Here is a 21,345-nt window from a genome sequence, read left to right as displayed (position 1 = left end):
ACGAATCTGTGGTGATAAGGGTAACTGGTTGCCAGAATGGTTGTGCTAGACCGTACATGGATGAGCTTGACTTGGTTGGTGATGGTCCAAACAGTTATCAGGTAATACAAACCTAAAAATGTTTCGCATTAAGACTTAAAATACAATTTAGTTATAGATTCGGCTAGGCGGAACACGTAACCAAGCGGCACTGGCAAAAATATTTAAGGACAAGGTTAACGTACAAGATTTTGAGAAAGTTTTGGAGCCTTTATGGAAACACAAAACGCTCTCTGATATCATTTGTCGACTTCACAGTCCGGATGGTAGGTTTATATTTGGACGAGGCGACGAAATTATCTCGTTCTGAATTTTGAATATTGAGAAATAAATTAAAAAGTCCTGAAAAAACTAAAATTGATAGACCAACTGTGATTCTTGACCAGGGTAAAGAAAAGCTTGTAGAACTGGTGGAAGAATGGGGAGGAATATCAGCAACTGCGTCACAACCTTAAACTCCTAACTGCGTCACAACCTTAAACTCCTAACTGCGTCACAACCTTAAACTCCTTGATTCACAAATCGGCTATAGAAGTCATCCGCAGTTTCGTGGCTTCCTTCAGTGAACATCTTTTGAATTTTTTTCCCTTTCACTGGCTGAAGTATCTATCGTCTATCGATGTGGCTATGTTTCTCGTCGGTGACAAAATATAGGAGGATGGCGCAGGCAACTCTTTCGCTTCTAGCTGGAGAATGTTGAACTTGTATGTACTAAACTCTCATATGTAATATATTTTCATCTCGATTTCCCACTACATTTTCCAGTTCATGAATGGGAATTGGCCCAGTTGGTTTTTCCGCTTATGATAGTTATGATATGGTTTACAAGCCCGAGAGAATATTTCGTTATTAGATTCATGGATCTGACATTTTTTGAGGGCGACTATTATGCTTTACTTACATTTGTGACTAAAATGACAATGGAAACATCATGAAGAAGAAATGAGGGCAAGAAACAGAGATTTTACATATATTTTCAAGGGGAAAAAAAAAAGAAGAGAAAATAAGCTTCTCCACTATACTCTCCCAGATTACTTGTGACAAATGCGTGCGGTGGGCATTGTAACGCAAATTGGTCCGTATTTCTTCTTAGCCTCTGAAGTCCCACGCTTCGGCTCATCGGCCATGGCCACCTCGGCAACTGAGCATGCAGCGGCTGCCACCACCGCAAACATCATGTCCCTCCTACTGTTGCTCCTTTCTTCTTTCACCACCATCTTTTCAGACTCCATTGATGCCCTCACCGTCACCACCCCACGACGGGGAGTCGTGGTTAGGAGCTGCTTGCTGGCGGTTGTGCCACCCACGAATGAGATGATGGTAATGGTGGTAGCCATGGGAACTTATGAAATGGTGCTACAAGTTCTTTAGTTGGTAATGATATAATATCATGTGATATAATTTTCAAAATGGTTCCTTCATACATATTTAATCCATCTTCTTATCTTAAAGTTGAGGTGTTCTCCAATTGTTTGATGCCATCTGTGGGAACTTATCCATGTGGTAAATAACATAAAAGTATTTCGAGGAAAACAAAATTATGTTTCCTAAAATACAACAAATAATTTGCATTCGTAGTGTATGCGTGCGAATATAGGTGGATTCACAATTTTTGTAAGTTTAACTAGAAAACTTTTTCAAGTTTAAATCATTACCGCATAATTGTGCAATATATTTCAGAACAATAACAGTTTACATGGAAGTGTTTTTAAAGAGATAATTAACATTCAACCTCATTTGACATGTTATAATTTTTATATTTGATAAATAAAGTAAGTGTTTAATGCATAAAGCATAAGATATGTGAATGCAAATAAACAGTTTTTAAATCATCAATCATAACTCATTTTTAAAAAAAAAATTGTAAAATAACCGCTGATTTCTTTCATAATATGATTATACTTGTAGATTATCTAAACTTATTTAATTCTTGTTGTTTCGAAGTGGCTTACTTTACTCCCCAAAAAAAAACTGCTTATTTAAAATACACGATATGTACAACGGCCGATGATGCGGGCAGCAGGTAGATCTAATGTAAAAATTCTTTACATGATGAAGTGCTCCCTGTTTTTTTTTTTAAAAAAAAAAAATTAAAGTTCTATCAACGACCAAAAAATATATGGGAATGGCTGGGATATTATTTTTCTAATGTAAGATAGGAATCGTTTTGCAACTTTGTTTCAGTATATTATTGTATTCAATCTTCAATGGCAAGTACATATATGCTAGCTAGGTTTACAAATAACATTTCTTGGCTGGTCTTGTAATTGTCATTCATTTTCTTTTCCTGGACTGCAGCAGAATATCACAAAAGGAAGGACAAATTTTTCAAGGAGCTGGAAATTGTTTTTGCTGATGTAGTAAGTATAAGTGGCATCTTCTTCTAATGGATATTTTCTATAAGTGATTTGCAGTTGATACCAAATCTATTTATCTCCAACAATGAATTGTTTGTTTATAATAAATAACATACTGAATTGCCAGACCTATATTTGCATATTTGACTAACCCCTCCTTGAGCATTAAGATCCCCACATATTTAGGCAAAATGTTGGGAGCAAAGATTGAAACTTGGATTTTGGATTGCAGTTCTATTTGAAAGTGTAGGGGCTGTTTCGCATAAGTTCACAGGAAATATTGATTAAATATGAATCAGAATTTTGGTGTTGTGTTACGGTGTTGGCAACACTGTCACACAACACTGCAGCGGAAATTGATTGATCAAAATTACGAATAAATTAAGTAAAATAACCAGAGACCAGATTTCATTTTGTCTCTCATCCGCTTTAAGTAGTCACCAAATTTCTTGGTGATCAAGGAAATTGTCTCTTCACCTAGATCAGATTCATTTGCCTCTTGAATTAGGCTGTTTACCGAATCATCAGTGGTTTGCAAAGCAATTGCCTTCCCTTTACTCCTTGTCTGTAACTCCAGATTCATTTCAAATGTTCGGAGAGAACTTATCAAGTCTTCCAGATTGAGTGTAGAAGTGTCCTTGGATTCATCAATGGCACAAATCTTGATATTAAAGCGTTCAGGAAGAGACCTTAGAACCTTGCTGACCAATTTTTCATTGGACATAGGATCAACAAGGCTGAAAGCTTGATTTGCGATGTCACGAAGTCTTCGATCATAATCAACAATGGTCTCATTCTCCTCCATCCTTAGGCTTTCGAGTTTTGAGGTTAGCATCCTCAGTTTGGTCCGGCGGACACTCTCATACCCTTCACAGTGTTTCTGAAGAATATCTCAGGCTTCTTTGGCAGAAATACAGTTGGTGATGAGACTGAACATGTTAACGTCAACAGAGGTGAATATAGCATTGAGAGCTTTCGAGTTAAAATTCGATGTTTGAACTTCATCATTTGACCATTGGCTTTCTGGTTTTGCTAAACTGTCTCCATCATTGTCAACAGTCTTCGGAGGAAGCCAACCATCTAGAACTCGTTGCCAAGCTCTTTCATCAATGGATTTAATGAACATTCTCATTTTGACTTTCCAGAGAGCATAATTAGATCCATCCAGGACTGGTGATCTGAAAGCTGTGCCAGATGTTAACGGATCCATTGAATTCTTTGATTATTTCCTGTAAAGACAGCAGAAGACCAGAATCAATCACTTAGTGTATCAAGCGTTGGCTCTGATACCACTTGAAAGGAATTGTTGCGCATAAACGTACAGGAAATTAATTAAACTATTATAATGTGTGTATCAGAAGTTAGTGTTGTGCTCTGGTGTTGTTAACACGAGCACACAACATGCAGCGGAAATTAAGTATTTAACACACAAATATAACTTTAATAAATTAACACCAGATTTAAATTATGCACAAGTACGAATACTTGTGCGATGCCTCATGGCAAAAAATTCACTAGAAAAATTATATAAATTGTTTACACCAAAACAATACTAGTGAGAAAACAAAACCAAATTCCTTGACACTCCAAGGAATTAAAAATGTATCAAAATAAACCACATAAAAACTAGATGCATAAAACAAAAAGGCGTGTTGCTTAAAACCAAACGAAGACACTATTCGATCAACACTCTGCGTCAGTGTTGTTCTTGAGTGTTGGCAACATCAATCGGCAACACGGCAAAGTCTGTGACTCAGTCACACAAAGTCTTCAACATTAAAAATATTCTTCAGTAATCTCTGTAAAAGGACTATGCACTAAGTCCACGAAAAACCACGCAGAGATCACACACGAGAAAGCTCACGAAGACACAAAAGAACACTCTTCCTGCAACCCCACGAAAATCTCTTCTCTCTCAAAACTTCTTTTCTCTCAAAAGCCTATTCTCTCTCCAAGAACTCTTAGTACGACTGTAGGATTATTTATCTTTATATCAATGGCATGACCTAAAAGATATTCCATAGAAGAGTCCTACAAAATATGGAAAAAGATTTTAATTGGATATAAAACTCTTTTTAACAAAGATAAAATATCTTGGAGATAAAAATCATATTAAAAATAAATCTTATAATATCTAGATATAAATCAAGATCTTATCATCTAGAAATAAATCAAGTAAAATATTATAATCTAGAAATAAATCAGATAAAATCTTTCAGTCTAAAAAAACAAAATCTTAAATTGATATTATCAATTTAACAAAATAATAAAGGATTGAGAAAGATTTGACTCACAATCGGATATGTTTTTTGGCCCTCCTTGAGCATTAAGGTCCCCACATATTTAGGCAAAATGTTGGGAGCAGAGATCGAAACTTGGATTTTGGATTGCAGTTCTATTTGAAAGATTTGACTTGTATCATTACAATCGGATATATTTTTTGGTGTAATGATAAGCGCTCGTTTTTGCGAACAGAGTTTGAGTCTTTCCCTTATATACTCTTAAGTTTGTCGTGTGGTCTGCAGATGATGGCCTTAGTTGCTGACTTTATGCTCGTATATCTTCCTGCTCCAACTGTTTCTCTTCGACCTTCACTTGCACTAAATACTGGATGCCTTGCTAAGTTCTTCTACAGCTGTCCTGAAAACGCGTTTCAGGCAAGTTTACTTAAAATTTACTCAGTTATTTATACTTGGACTGAGAGTGAAATCTTCGTTTAAATCTCATATGCAGGTTGCTTTGTCCGGAACGTCATTTTCGTTGTTACAGAGAGTTGGTGCAATAGTGGTAAGAATATCTATTTTCCCTTTTTCTTAAATTCATTTCAAATTTACGAATATCATCTTGTCAATATTATTATTTTTGCCAGCGCAATGGAGCAAAATTGTTTGCTGTTGGCACCACTTCATCTCTGGTAATTTCATAAATGAAAATCTTGTTTCAAAACTTGGTGTTTTTTTGTACTGTATCCCTCGCTATATATCCCCAATTATTTTTTTTCAAGTTTAGTATGACTACGGTTCTTTACTTTATAGGTTGGTACTGTAGCAACAAATGCATTTATAAATAATGCTCGTAAGTCTGTCGAGCACTCTGCTGAGTATGAGATTGAGAATGTCCCAGTTCTATCAACTAGTGTAGGATATGGCATCTATATGGCCACATCTAGCAATCTTAGGTATGTATGTGATTTTTTGGTTCTTAATGTGATATTGTTATACAAAATGACAATGATAACTATATATCCTTTAACCATCATATTTTGTCAAACTCTAGATACCAGATGGTGGCTGGTGTTATTGAACAACGGATCTTAGAGCCCATGCTTCATCAACACAAGTTAGTGTTGAGCGCTCTTTGCTTTGCTGTTCGAACAGGCAACACGTTCTTGGGTACATTATTGTGAGTTATTGACCTTTCCGCGGCACTCTTATTCTAAATCATCCTCACTGTAATTGAACTCCTAAACCGTTTCGAATTTTTATGCAGATGGGTTGATTATGCTCGGTTAATAGGAATCCAAAAGGCTCACTGATCAGAAAAATCGTCAGTCCATGCTAAAGTGAAGAAAGTCGATGTGAGTTTGTCCTTCATTTAAAATCCAAGTTAGTATTCGGAGAATTGGATTGCCTCTTTAAAAAACGAAGGGCACTGGATTGATGCTGATTGTTAGTTCTCTTAGTTTAAGCATAGAGTTGAAGTAATTAAACGCACAGTGTACCGATGTTCATGCCGCTACAGATTCTTACTACCATACTACTTATAAAAAGGTTATATGATATATATTGAATAAATGATGTAAATCCATATCTGATCACAATAATAATGCAAAAAATTTGGGTACTTCCAGAATAAAAATTAGGCAATGATCTCATTTTTCATACACTCCCTATATTTAACCTCTGCCTTGTTATCATGTATTCGAACGATGTCACAGCATTCGCTTCTATCAATCTGAAAAAAATAAAAAAAAAAAAAAAATCAACCACCATAAATATGATCACTTGAATCGTAGAAGAATGAAGAATCTCAACCAAGTTCGAAACTAATGAACCCCAAGATGAATTTCAATAAATTTTGAAAAATAAACCTAAAGATTTTAAACAGTGATGCAAATTGTAGTACCAAACGTTTGTTACTTTACCAAAAATTATAGTTAGTGATAACAGTGCAATTCGTATCTTTCAGACCGTACGGCAGATAAAGCACCACGTTTCGGTTGCTCTATCCCACAAGAACAATACAATTTCCCACTCAATAATTGCACTCATTGCAATCAATGAGAATTGAATTCGTGACATCGGCTCTGATATCAATTGTTAATACCGAACGCTTGCCAATTTATCAAAAGTATAGCTGGTTATAACACTGCAGTTCAAATATTTTAAACCGTAACAGAGATATTGCATTTAACACAAATCATACCTCAAGACGCTTTGTTGGTGGTGTATGTACCAGAATCTTGGAAACAAACTCGGCAGAATTGTTCCCAGAACAAGCAGGCAAAACCCGAGGCCATGCTCGAGTAAACGTGGCTATAACCGGATCATGCTCTGTATTCTTATCCACGGTTTGGAAAAAGAAAACATGGGGGGCTTCACAGGGATGATCTGATGGCCGGCGTGTGTTGAACATGTAATGTGGTGGCCGGGGGCTCCTTCCCCATGGCCTAAAGGTTTCGATGGGGAACTGTAAGAATCCCCGAGGCATAATTCTTTCATATATATGAGCAGAATAACCCCAAGAAATGGATAACGACCACCCGTTTTCACGATGGTAGCAGATAGTTTGCTGCAGCATTCGGGACTGGTCTGCTGCTGCAGCAGCCATGAGGTGGCGTGTGGATTCATATCGGTTCATGGAGGGAAAGAGTGGGTCAACAAAGTCGAAATGGTGAAGGGATAGTAAAGGAAATTGTGGGTGGGAGGATAGGAAACCAGATATGTCACCACGCATGTCAATCTGTAATTTTCAATGATAGCGACAGTTTAAATTTATAATTGAATTTGAATTATCTAAACAAAATAGAATTTTGAAGCATCCCGTTAGAGTAATTTCTTTCAATTGGCCGGAAATTAAAAAAATATGTGATCTTGTCTCTAATATCAACTTTTTAAACTGAATGAGTTCTAAAATTTAACGTAGGTGATACTAATTACTTCAACCGCTGTACCACTAATATATACCTGGTGCAATCCTTTGAGGGGAGTGAGGCTAACTCCAATATCAGCAATACAAGACATTGTAGTAAGATCAGCAGCAGGTTTCAAAGTATACCTATATCTCAACAAACAATTCTCCATATCTTCTGCCAACACTTTTGCCAAAGGATAACTCAAAATAAATCCAGCACCTCCAAATCCCTGGCTAAAAGAATACCAATGATTCGACAAAATAAATTCGGACTGCCCCCCTAAATAATAGTACTTTCTATGATCATATCTTGATAGAACATCAACTATATTATCAACAAAAAATATCGAGTCATCGTCCCCCATTACCAACCACCTAAGATTCTCATTATCTTCTCGGAAAGCCTCCATGATGCCATGTATGATCCGTTGGGCCGTGATGTCAGTGTTTCTGAGAAGTTTTGTGAGATCGTCGGATACTTTGTAAGGAGGAGCTGATGGAGACCAAGGCAGGAGGGTTATCCCCGGGGTTTGATCCAAAAGCAGGAATCCTCGTGTGATGTTTGGACGCCACCAGGATTGGATGTAAGGTTTCCTGTGACGCCAAGCTTTTTCTGAGCCAACCAGGCCAAAGACGAGGTGGCTAAGATTGGTCGGAGAATCCGTTTCTCGTGAGGATATAACTGTCGGAAGAGAAAAGATGACAGAAGAAACAGAATAATTAGGATGATGAATGGAGAGGTAAATGAAGCAAAATGAAAAGATCACAACAAAAGTGAAAAAGGTTTTGGGTAGAGTAACTAAATGGTTCATCTTTTGAACTAGTGACACAATTGAATTCTATCGATTACTTGAAAGAAACCACTGGAGTTAAATGGAGTTACTTCATTCTGACTTTTGAATATATTTTTTTAACATGCGGTGATGCATTTGTACGAGGAATTTCGATGGGAGGATTGTAATATTGGATAGAGAAGTATAAGGGTTTTTTAAAAAAAATTATAAAAAAAAAAAAGAATTAAGAGAGAAAGAAAATTGTGGAGTAAAGCTCTTTGAAGAACATATATATTTAACGTGAAGATAATTGGTTTTTATCTTTGGAATCGATATGTTAAAACATTTTTTTTTATTCGTATAAAGAAATTAAATAAAAAAATACAATTTACAGAAAATGAATAAATATATAGATTCCAAAAACACAGTTTAAAAACTTAGTCCTATCGAACGTAATAATGATGGCTAAAAGACAATTAGAGATTCCTGAGATAGCAATTTAATTTAAATAAAAAATTTCCCAGGAAAAACCAAAAACATCGTCATATTTACCAATATCGCAAAAAAGAAAAAAAAAATAGTTACTTCACTCTAAATGTTCCCTTCATGTGCAATAAATATTTTATTGCTCACGAAGGAAGATTATGCTTAATTTAAGCTTCTTTAAGTGATTAGAAAGCTTCAAAATTCAACCAAGTACGTATATTCCTAGTCTATATTTATTTGACTTCAATATCGAACAAACTCAGAAAGCTTAATTTAGTGGCAACCAGTCAGTCAGTCGGTCACACACTTGTAAATCGCGTACCCCATACACTAATTCTAATTACGAATCCGAAAGTCAACATAATATGGCTTGCACAAAAATTAAAGTCAGCTCGAGATTGAGAAGATTATTATATATAGTTTACGAAGACATTTTTATTCTACAGACTTTTTTATGTCGGCTACAAATTCCACTATTATTTTAATTAAAAAGTTATTTGATTATTAAAAATAATTTTATTTTATTGATTTTTCACTACATTTATTATATATACGTTATTCCATTTGCTACTTGGGTTATTTGGTACAAAATATTCAAAAAAATTTATTCTATCATTGTGATTGTGGAAGATTAAGTAGATATATTCTCTATTAAGATTGATATCTCAATTTTTTAATCTACATATTTTATTCTATCATTATATCTTATAAATAAGGGTTTTCAGTTATGAATAAAACAGTTCAGAGAAGTCATTCTTTGAACTCACATTTCTCTCATCTCCTCTCTGATATCAGCATTAACACTTTTATTTTTTAAGTTGTTATCCTGAAGAGCACAACTTGTTGTTAAATATTTTTAATATTATATCGATTGATGTTCTTGACACAACACAATTTTTCTAAGATCTATTAACATTCTTGATGAATATCGATCTATGACATAAGATTTGTATTTATTCTTGAAGAATATCAAACTAAAACATAAGATATTTCAACAATCTAGACATATCTATATATATTCTTGAAAAATATTAATCTAGTATACAAAATATATCAATATTTTTGAAAAATATAAATCTTGAATACTCTTGAAGAATATCAATCTTAAATATTCTCGAAAAATATTGATTTAGTATAAATTAGAAATATATATATATTTATATATTTATGTTCTTTCTCGAAGATCATGTATTGTAACAAATATTATATTTATATATATTCATTTATGCTCGTAGCATAATTCATAAGATTCATAGATATGAGTCTATCAATATTCATGAAGAGTATTAATTTAAGATCAAAGATTTATTAATATTTATTATAAATATTGATTTTAGATATATCAATATATAATACTGTTGATATAAAATACAAGACATGTCAATATTTTTTAAGAATATTGTTCAAAATTTAAAATTTGTCATTATTTTATCCATCTTCCTAAAGAATATTGATGCGAGATATAAAATTCATTAATATCCTCGAAATCTTGATCTAAGATAAAATATTTGTCAATATTGCTAAAGAATATTTATCCACAAGATAAGATATGAAAATATTCTTGAAGAATATGAACTAATATACAAGTTTTGTTAATCCTCCCGAAGAATATTGATCTTAATATTTCTAAAAATTATTAATATAAAATCTACGATATTGAATTTAAAATTTTCAAGCTTCCCAATGAATATTGATATAAAATTTTATTGATATTCTCGATGAATATTGATCAAAATATAAGACTTATTGATATATTTGATAATTGTCGATCTTAAATATTATTGAATAATATTTATTTAAAATTTGTCAATTTTCAAGAAGAATGTCGATTGAAGATCTAAAATATATCAATATTCTCGAAGATATTCAGAATATTTGTTATTTAAATATGATCTAATATTTACCAATATTCTTAAATAATATTTATTTGATATCAAATTAGAATCATATATTTGTTGTTAATTATCTTGAAAAAACATGATATACTATTTATTAATAATCTAGATAAAATTAATTTGATTTGTTTTTTGTTGAAAGATTTATCGAGATCTAACAAAATGATAGATTTTGTGAACTTTGTTGAAGGAATTTGGTCTTAACCATCATATTTAATCATAAAATATGTGCAATTCCTTTTTATTTTATGTTACATTAAAGTTTCAAATTCCATGTTTTTTCCACCGTTTTTTTTGTCCAATAGTGAGTGGGCTAGAGAAGTCTAACCTGAATGTGTTGTTTCTAGTACATATCACTACTTATCTTAACTGATTCATTTGTTACAACTTATATTTCAAGTAGAAGATACTGAAAGAAAGGTATATCTAATTTTTCAATTTTAATTCTTTCAAAAACATCAGTAAGTAATAAACTATTAATATTGAAAGTCGCATAATTGTTGTGATTCATTCCTTGAAGTGAATGAAAACAGTTGATGCATTGTGTCATGTGTAGATTAAGTTTTCAAAGAAGAAGAATGTTTATTTCATTTGAAGTGGATATAAATTATAAAATATCGACATATATATATATGTGTGTGTGTGAAAACATATATGTTTCAAGTGTTGTACACAAATATTCGTACATGTACTTCGATAAAAATATTAGTGATGATGCCCCGAGATATCCCGGGTCATAGATAAACCCTGGGACTTCCCGGGTCATGGATAATATCCATGGTTAGTGCCCGGGTCAGGAGAATAAAAGGTTCTGACCATACCAATAAAGTAATCGGATGGATCGGCACCCGAGTCATGAAATTACCCGGAATAACGAGAGGATGGCTAGAAGAACCCACGGAAGGGCCGATCAATCAGAGATCAGGCCACGAGAGCACCCGAAACATAACCTCCCTAAGAAGTTATACACTTATGTTCTTATAAGGAATCCCGAGGAATACCTCACCCTGACCACTTCGATATGAGTGAAGTATTTAATGTCGCCGATAAACAGTATTTATAGTCGATTTATTTCTGACATTATTACAAGTGGTCAATAAATCAAGTGGCCTGGATGTGACAAGTGTGCGATTTGACATGTCAGAACAATAGGGTATAATCAGCCACCCTATTATAATTAATGCTCTCACACGAAAAACGAGGTCATCATTGTGTACTCTACTATAAATATCAGGTTTTTTACTTGCATTTACTATCTTTCAGATATTAATTCACATTTAATACTCTCATTTACTACACACCAATCATCACAGCCATCACTTGGCTACATTGGTTTTATTGCTTGAGTATCCTGCTGACTTAAGCATCGGAGTGGCCACGCCGGACTCCCCTCCGGCACCCATTCACGTGGTTATTTTCTTGTTCACAGATCCTTCAAGGAGCTCGAGAAGTTACAATCCAAGTCCAGCGTCTAACTCCTATTTTCTTCAATATCTTGATAGTTTACCCGGCAGAGTTCCTGACCCGACACGTCCGTTTCGCCCGGATTACATCAATTAGATATCTTAATCGAATATTGTATCAGATATACATTGATGATACATGATTTGTGGAGGAAATTGATTAGCACCCAAATTATATTTTCATTGTAACTTAAACATAGATGTATTAAGATCCAGAAGATCAATGATTGTCGATGAAAAAATTATGTGTTTGATAATATTTGTATTTTTTAATCCAGTGACAATATTCATTCAATATAGTATGTTATTGAATAGATTGTTTTATAAGAGATTTAGTACTCCAGAAGATTTAATATACATTTTCCTAAAGAAGAAATAACAAATTTATTGTTAATTAAGAATGAATGTTGTTTTGGGGTCTTATAGATAAATATAATATCAAGACAACTAGTCCAGCATATTAAAATAAAATTGGGTGGTACACAAATCCAGTTTCTCAAAAATGTTATTGTATTAATGTCAATAAGATAAAATAAATGTCACAATAAACCAGAAGTTTATTGATATTAAAATTTGCAAATATTGTAAACCTGAAATTTATTGATATCGTAAACAAAAGTTTAAGAATGCTATAGAAATAACTATTTTGGTATTACAAACCATAAGTTTTTATATCAATAAAAAATTTATTGATATAAATACTTTTATAATTTGACGTAACTGATTGTTTTGAGAATCTCAATTATATCTAATATAACAAATTATTAATAGTGCAAAAAGATATGATCAAGGATTTAGAAGTTCTTGAACAGACCAATAAGAAGATTCTTGAATCAATTAACAAGAAAATCTTATATATTGAATTGTTAAATTTGGTCACACTTTCAGTTGTTCCAATTGAGAATGAATACCCATATTTTCTGGAATGAAAAAGTAATTATAAGTGTGGTTTGGTTACTGAGAATAATAATTTCCAAAATATGTGATCGGTAAAAATGGTTTGGTTAATTAATTATCATATACTTCCAATTAACTATTAAACAATTATGCGTATATGATATGTTGTATGCAGCAAATATTATAGTTATTTCAACTAATTACTGTTGATATTAGCTTTTATTGATTTTGTAAAAAAAAAAAAAAAAATTTGCACTACATTGAATCTCTAGGAGATATTGAAAAAATGTTGGAATTTATATTGAAGTATGATGATCAATAAAAATGAGATTTTTATGAGGCAATATAAATTATTATTTTAGTAAAATAATGTTTTCCAACATTGAGGGGGAGAAACGTGGAAGTTAAATGTATATCAATGATAATGTATTGTCTTTTTTTATATAAAGTGAACCCGAAGTTCAAAATTTATTTTCCAAATACATTCTTTGATATAATGTATTAATATGTAAGATATATTATTTAGCTCTTATAATTTTTCAGTTGAAAAATTTATGTTTTCTATATGAAGAATCTAATTGGTTTTTAAATATGAAAACAAATAACCCCACTTTAAAATAAATTATAGAATAACTCATATGTCGAAATTAAGGAGACTGGTCGTGACATAAATAATAATAAAACCCTAGAAGAGGGTGTCTAAAACATCTAAAATAAATTTATGTCATGCAAAATCATATCGTATTTTACTAACAAGTAAAACTTAAATACGCCAGACGCTTGGTCGACCAATAAATTCAAAATATTTTGTATCTTGAAAGTATAAAAACTCCAAAAATGTAATTTTAGATGATAAAATAAAAAGGATTGATAAATCAGAATAATGTTATTCCCGAAGAATAACAAACATATGCAACAAATTATTTTTTTATGAAAAACTATGAGATCAAAGTAAAATGGTTATTGATAATTATTTTTATCTCAATGTATCTTTTTTCAATATGAAAAATCAAGAGTATATAAAACTATAGTTGGTATATATTGGATATTGACATATGACAATATAAGTTAACCTCAACCAAAACTTCTCAAAAAGACTCGAAGTCGATCATGAGAAATTTTTTCCCTTGTAATGGATGTATTGACTAAATATTGATATACGTATAAAAATCTATGAATGATTTAAAATATCAAATAAAATTATATTCTACCTCCAATATTATCTTTTTAATAAAATGACAAAAGTCATTATGAGGATTAAGTTAATGAAGATATTGTGACCGATATTTTCATAAGAGCATTACCGATATTAAATTTTGAGAAAGTAGCACGCAAGATCAAGCAACAACTTAAAGATTTTGACGATGCTTGCAACAGGGGAGTAGTTCAGACTATACTCTTAATGACTTGTTTATGAATTTTACCCAGGGTTTTTTTATAAAAAGGTTTTAATGAGGCTGTTACCAAAAAATAAGTCTTCGTACTATTTTTCCTTTAGTGGGTTTTTGTCTCTTTTAGTTTTTCCTAGTAAGATCTAATGACGTGCATCCATTGTCAAGAGAATATACAAAAAGAAGTATTTATTGTTGTATTTTTTTTTCCTTCGCTCAAGTTTTTTCCATTGAGTATTATTGTCAATGTTTTAACGATGCACCACTTGACTCTCCATAAAGTTTTTGAGCAAACATCTAGCCAAATGAAAGATTCAACGAAGTAGTTGTTATGTAGGTAATCGTCTAGGAAAGAGTATTAAGTTATGTTTGTGAATGTAGATGATTGATTATGTAGACATATTTTCTATTAATATTGAAATTTCAATCTTTCTATTTAAAAATTTATATTTTACAATAGTATCCTATAAATAAGTCATTCTCTGAACTCGTATTTTTCTCCTATACTTTCTTATTAAATTTACAGCAAGAATAGAGTTGTTATATGGGTGTATAGCCGAAATTGTGAAATTTTACAAGGTTAAAGTATAGAATTGTTGTGGCAATTAGGAAGAGGGCCACAGGGAGTGGATCCAATATCGGTTTTGGGCTACCAATCATCAGGAATGGGCCTAAGTCCACTATATAATCGCCACGTTCATGTTTTCTTCACTTGCACCCAGTGGTCGGTCTTTTCCGATGGGCATACTCGAAGCTGCTTACGGAGACATCGACGCAGCCTCTACAAATCCACCTCCCTTCCCGACTAATGAGGAGGGATGTGCTACCATTACCGCCGAGGAAATGAATCCCGAGTTGGCTGAGTTCTCCGTCACCAAGCTGTATTACGTGAATGGCTTCGGGAAAGAGCTCGAAACCGATGTTTCTGAAGGTATTTTATCTGAAAAAACCTCCAATTTTGGGAATCCATGTGTCCTCGATTTCGATCGAAACGACTCGACAAAGTCCCCTAATTTTTTCCCAGAAATCGGTGGAGGCGAAGATGACGGTGAGGAGGAAGAAGAGGAGCCTCCCCGTGAGAAGCAAAAGAGTCTATCTCATTTTCCCAAGCCTGAACCTGATGTTTTAGAATCTTCCTCTCCCGCTGATACCATTACTCCAGTGCCTGAGGAACGAATGTTGCCCCCTTTAGGACCGAAATCGGGGAAGAAGTTGAAGAAGAAGAAGAGCAAGGATGTATGGGTGAGCACTTCTAGGAAAGGAAAGAAAAAGACCAAGCACACTTTCAATGGCAATCATAATCCCAAGAATTCTATTAGCATCTATGGTTCACTGGAAGATAAAATGCTGATGCCCCCTCCATTCTCGAGATCTCCTGACAATAATGACGACAATACAGACTTAAAAATATGTCTCTCTAAAGTTTTCAAGGCAGAGAAGATCCAATTGAGTGAGGATAGACTCACTGCATCCACCACAAAGGGGTACAGAATGGTGAGAGCAACACGGGGAGTGACTGAGGGTACGTGGTATTTTGAGATTAAAGTGGTGCATTTGGGTGAGACTGGGCACACGAGATTGGGGTGGTCCACTGATAAAGGTGATTTGCAGGCACCTGTGGGATTTGACGGAAATAGTTATGGGTATAGGGATATTGATGGCAGTAAAGTACATAAAGCAATAAGGGAGAAATATGGGGAGGAAGGGTACAAAGAAGGTGATGTTATTGGGTTCTATATTAATTTGCCGGATGGTGGTTTGTATGCCCCTGATCCTTTATGCTTGGATTCAAATAAGGTACAGCTGTGTGCTAGTGCTACAGGCGCCAAAGAGGATCCCCCGAAAGCTGTTCCTGGTCTGTGCTTTTTATTGCTTTTCACCTATGTTATGTTCTACTGCCTGCCTATATTTATCTCTGGCTTTGCATTATCCTTTTTTATTACCTATTGGTGAGTGTTTCTAGAGTATTATTATTTATTTTATTCTGATTCTCGTACTTAAAGTCGTGCTTTTCTGAAAAGTCTGCTGTATTGAAATTCACAAGACTTATTATGATATTTTATCATGCCTAGAATATTTCAATAAATCAAGTGGATTTTCTGTTTTTGATGAAATTGTGAATTGGAATAGAAAACTTTTTCAGGCATAGCAAGAAGTTTGATGCTTGGTGATATCCTGATAATGAAATTTGATTTACAACATGGAATTACAGCTGTGATAGTTGGTCTACCCCTCTTTGAAGTTCATGGTTTACATAATTCATCTAGAAGTTCATTGTAGTTTTGAAAAACAATTAGTATTCCTTTAAAGTATGAAAATGCCCATTGTACGGTATTGAAATCCAATGTCCCATAACCTTGAGTTTACGGGAGGCAACACAAATTAATAATTCTATACATTGACAAGGCGCCGCATGTATAGGCCAGAGAATTAGGAATTTATGCTCAAAATTAATATCCAAGGCACACACATTCAAGTTGAATGAGCATTAAACAACATAGTGTACTAGACTAACATGATAACTATGTGTGGTTTTTGCCCACCATGCGATTTGAATCTTTAACCTTCCGGCTGCAATTTCATCTTGAAATAACTCGTATCAAAAGCTCGAGTTCATGAGAGGTGGCACATCAATGGTTCTATATTTTATCAGGGATGGATATGCTAGATATTAAGTCCAACTTGACTTTTAAATACCAAGCAATCACATATTTAAGTTTCAAGGGCGTGTCACCAAAGGAGTAAAAAATTGCCACGGTATTTAATTATTCATGTATGTGCATTCAATTTCTAGGAATGTTTTTCAATATATCATCTGGGCAACTAAGCCACAGAAAGAATATGTGCAGACAAATTATTAGTTGGAGTAAAGTCGTCGACATTGCAGAATAAGTTTCTTGCACCTATCCTCTTGTGTTTCTTTCACTTGATTTTTGAGCACGGATTAATTTCTTCAACCGGCATACGTATGTAGCTTAAATTTATACCACAGTTATTGTTGTTTTCATTCTGTTTGTCAATCAGATTACGTAGAAGCTTCGACATGAAATTGGAGTACTGGATACCTTTCCTTCATTTTTTATGAAATATTGCTCGTGGTGTGCAGGAAGTGAGATATCTTTTTTCAAAAATGGAATATGCCAGGGCATTGCTTTCAGAGATCTTTATGGTGGTCGTTATTACCCATCTGCTTCAATGTACACTCTTCCGAATCACCCAAATTGTGTTGTTAAATTCTGTTTTGGTCCTGGTTTTGAAAGGTTCCCGGAAGATTTTGGTGAACGTCCCATCCCAAGACCTATGATCGAAATTCCTTATCCGGGTTATGATGTCAGGGTTCAGCATGGTGTGTCCATCGAGAAGCCATATCTTTGAAATTTGTTCCGTTTATTTTATCATACAACAACCAGGACGTTGAATGTTGGATATTTCTTATTTGAATTTTTTAAGTAACATTTTCGTCAACTTCCGAAACGGCGAATGCATGAACAATGGATACCTTGTTGTGAAGTTGATTTATCTTAGCCAATAATGTTACCTTTTCCGTCTAGAAAGGATCAAAGAATTAGTTGTAGAATTTGGAAAGTGAAAAAAACAGGTGCCATGGACTCTCAAGATAATGGAGCAAATGACTTAGTTGAGCTATGTATACAGTTGTTTTAATGGAGCAATAGGTGGTTGACACCCGCGTTTATAAAGATGTCTAGTTAAATTAACAGCCACTTAGTTCAAAAGTCCTAAAGAAGAATTCAATCCCAAATTATGGACTTTCTTTGTGGGAGAGCCTCCAAAATCATTAGTCTTTTTACAATATCTTGTTGAGTTGGTATCAAATCATAGCTTTGCCGGCCGCTTGAGAAGTCAACATCCTATATGGCTTGCAATCACCGGACAATATTCAGTGTATGCACTTTAATGCAATTTAATGTGAACACGGGCCATGTAATTGATACTGACCCGATGATATCCCTTTCCCAGGTGTTACTCATTCCAATATGTCAGGTTTCATCACAACTCTTAGAACTTTAGTCCACGTGAACCAAAAATAAAGATAAGCCTCTTGGGCTGGAAAGTCGCCCAAATTTGTTATACTCCTAGATTGCTTGTGAAATTGATGTGAGGTCATAATGGTCACTCTTCGCAATTTGGATCTTATGTCGTAAGGTTCTAACCTGGTATTCAGAAAAGTGTTCTTGCCATTTTTAACAACCTAGTTTTCCTTATTATTTCTTCTTGATCTTTTAATAATTCTTCTATGATGTTGTGATTCAAACATAAATGATCAAAAGTTGGTTCTGATTTTTTCTTCATCTTTAGTTTCTTTCATCCGCCTATTCCATTTTCAACTCCTTGTTATTAATATCTGTATGTTAGAAAGTGGTATGGAAACCGCGATGGGGCATAAGTCGCATTTCGGAAAGGAATGCAGAATCTAGTTGAATGTGCATATGACGGATAACATTGAGCATTACCATGTCTGCTCTGTATAAATTCTTACATTTACTCTTAATATTTCATTTTACGAGAAATTTGAGTATGATAGAAACTTTCTCTGTAATTCAGGTAATCCACGGAAAATTCTCAGAATGTTACCTATATTCAAAGTATTAAAAGAGGACGACAGTGATTTTGTGAAAGCTGGTGAAATGGTGAGTTAAGCGTCAGCAATGTCATTGAGGTTGGTAACCTTCGACATTTTCTTGTTAAAGCAAGGGCCGACGTGTATTAAAAAACAGTAAACATTATGTAAACCATTTCTAGAAATACAAGTTTTGCTCCCCCAAAATATATTCTCCCTCGACCCATCTCACCCCATCCCCCTTCCTGAGCATTTTGTGTCGGCCAATTTGCATATAAGTATGAAAATCTGTTGCAGAGTTGAAATCAGTTGTCAATACCCCTCTTTTAGCTCTATGTTCCATGCTTTTTTAATTCTTGGAGCAGTGTTGTTGCGCTCTTGGCTAGTTGGTGCCAGTTCTTTCATTTTCTTGTATGCATCAGTACCTTTTTTATCCATTTGATCTTGTGTTCTGATCTGTGTTTTTAGCACTATTATCTCTCTTTAATGTGTGTAAACCTATTGATAAGATGATATAAGATTGTTATTTTTGTCTAAGTGTGAAAGCTCACATCAGGTCAGATGCAATTGGAATAGGGATGGCAATGGGACGGGGCGGGGGTGGGTTTGCCATTCTCATCCCCGTCCCCTAATTATATCCCCGCTCCCATCCCCGCACCCATCCCCGGATCTACCTAATCGGGGAATCCCCGTCCCCGAACCCGCGGGGATAAAATCTCCGTCCCCGTCCCCAAACCCGTTTGAAATACCCGAATATATTATGATATTTATATATATATAAGTATTATATTTTTTTATATAATATATATATATATATATATATATATATTACTGTACATACTTTTTTTATATAATATATATACAACTGTATATGTATATATATGTTATCGGGGCGGGTTTGGGAGGATTTGGTATGGTGATATGATTCCCAAACCCGTCCCAATATATTTCGGGGATTTTTAAAAATCCCCGAACCCGAAACCAAACCCATTAACATATTCCCAAACCCGTCCCATTTCGGGTTTTCCCCGCGGAGCCCCGAAACCGCGGGGAAAATTGCCATCCCTAAATTGGAATAAAGTGGCTTCTAGTGATTGTATCTTGAACTTAATGTAGGTTGAGTTACACCATTCTGGAGTTTGATTCTAAACTATCCAATTTCGCTATGGTATCAAATGTACACCATTCTGGAGTTTGATTCCCATTATGGAGTTTGATTCTAAACTATCCTCTTTCGCTACGGTATCAAATCTTATTAGTATTATGATGTTTTAGAGTAAAGTTCACTAATTGATTATTTGGATAAAGTCTAGGTAGGTTTTAAGAATTAACTTAGCAATTGAAATAAAATGTTGATTTTTTAAAATTTGGGTGGAAACCAACGTACTAAGTAATAAGTATCTGCGATGTGGATGAACTGTATGAGTCGATGCATGCAATAGGAATTATAACACGTTTCATTGTGAAGATAAACTGATGTCATTGCTTCATTTAGAAGCACTAACATAAAGCATGTGCGATGCACGTAAATAACAATTATATGATAAAAATAAAAAATTTGATTTTCTAAAAATATAATTTGAATTATTTTGTTATTTATTTGAGTTTAATTTCTTATTATATTAGACGGATAAATTAATTAAGAACTTATATAATTTACTTTCGAATTTTTTGTCAAATTAAAATTTAGATTGTTAATTTTATGATATATAATAAATTATAATTAGCATAATATATATAACCAAATGAACTTAAACTAATTTTTTTAAAAAACTATATCCAAACACCACGTATAAGGCATAATAAACTAAAAATCAATCAAATTGTGGACTTTATCAATACATAAATAATAATTTACATAAATCAAGCATATTAACGACAAATAATTATCAATTTAAAATATCGTTACTAACTCATCTAAACAACATCAAAACTAATGAAATAATAATATTGATAGTAAAATATAACTCATAATATTTCATTTAAACAATATTTAAACACCTACATAATTTTTTAAATTTTGTTTTTAGAATTTTATATCATAGATAATTAATTTTATATTGGAATCTATCTTTTATAAATTACATCGATGATTATTAATTTCTTGTTAAATATAATTTTAAAATAATAAATAAATCAACATATGTAATGAAATACACATTTAAATAAGATTATATGGTAAATACCAAACAAAATCTAATAAGCTCATAGAATAATTATTAAATATAAATTTTAAACTACTTGTATGATTTTCACATGAAAATTTGAAATATAACAAATGCTATTTTTTGTATTTGTTGAATTAGTTAGTTTGATTTCAAAATAAATAAAA

General features: G+C 33.3%; 3 protein-coding genes and 1 long non-coding RNA gene across 7 annotated transcripts; 2 read left to right on the top strand and 2 right to left on the bottom strand.

Annotated features, from left to right (window-relative positions):
- Positions 1 to 382: 382 nt before the first annotated feature.
- Positions 383 to 1,075, bottom strand: LOC142529696 (uncharacterized). The gene is made up of 2 exons (XR_012815940.1): positions 540 to 1,075; positions 383 to 489 (listed from the first exon to the last, which is right to left on the bottom strand). It is a non-coding gene; the product is annotated as an uncharacterized LOC142529696 (long non-coding RNA).
- An 89-nt stretch (positions 1,076 to 1,164) lies between these two features.
- On the top strand, positions 1,165 to 6,111 carry LOC142528575 (protein RETICULATA-RELATED 4, chloroplastic-like). Its single transcript, XM_075633612.1, has 8 exons — positions 1,165 to 1,392; positions 2,328 to 2,399; positions 4,922 to 5,053; positions 5,130 to 5,183; positions 5,266 to 5,310; positions 5,432 to 5,574; positions 5,673 to 5,798; positions 5,886 to 6,111. The coding sequence occupies exons 1-8, from the start codon at positions 1,165 to 1,167 to the stop codon at positions 5,929 to 5,931; spliced, it is 846 nt and encodes a 281-aa protein (XP_075489727.1). The 3' UTR covers positions 5,932 to 6,111.
- Positions 6,112 to 6,226: 115 nt separating this feature from the next.
- LOC142529695 (uncharacterized) lies at positions 6,227 to 8,441 on the bottom strand. The gene is made up of 3 exons (XM_075635303.1): positions 7,583 to 8,441; positions 6,822 to 7,358; positions 6,227 to 6,350 (listed from the first exon to the last, which is right to left on the bottom strand). The coding sequence occupies exons 1-3, from the start codon at positions 8,339 to 8,341 to the stop codon at positions 6,255 to 6,257; spliced, it is 1,392 nt and encodes a 463-aa protein (XP_075491418.1). The 5' UTR covers positions 8,342 to 8,441; the 3' UTR covers positions 6,227 to 6,254.
- A 6,696-nt stretch (positions 8,442 to 15,137) lies between these two features.
- Positions 15,138 to 20,240, top strand: LOC142529710 (protein TRAUCO-like). Of its 4 annotated transcripts, none has more exons than XM_075635320.1 (4): positions 15,138 to 16,289; positions 17,541 to 17,780; positions 18,998 to 19,112; positions 20,130 to 20,240. In XM_075635320.1, exons 1-3 carry the CDS (start codon positions 15,173 to 15,175, stop codon positions 19,090 to 19,092), a joined length of 1,452 nt encoding a protein of 483 aa, XP_075491435.1. In that variant the 5' UTR covers positions 15,138 to 15,172; the 3' UTR covers positions 19,093 to 19,112; positions 20,130 to 20,240. The 4 variants fall into 4 exon arrangements, with proteins under 4 accessions (XP_075491435.1, XP_075491436.1, XP_075491437.1 ...); XM_075635321.1 differs by lacking the exon at positions 20,130 to 20,240 and adding an exon at positions 19,570 to 19,588; XM_075635322.1 differs by lacking the exon at positions 20,130 to 20,240 and having other exon boundaries at positions 15,138 to 15,365; positions 15,459 to 16,289; positions 18,998 to 19,550.
- The last annotated feature ends 1,105 nt before the right edge of the window (positions 20,241 to 21,345 follow it).

Source organism: Primulina tabacum, chromosome 16 (assembly GCF_025594145.1).
Source record: "Primulina tabacum isolate GXHZ01 chromosome 16, ASM2559414v2, whole genome shotgun sequence".
Classification (NCBI taxonomy): Eukaryota; Viridiplantae; Streptophyta; class Magnoliopsida; order Lamiales; family Gesneriaceae; genus Primulina; species Primulina tabacum.
This window is presented reverse-complemented; position numbering and strand designations above follow the sequence as displayed.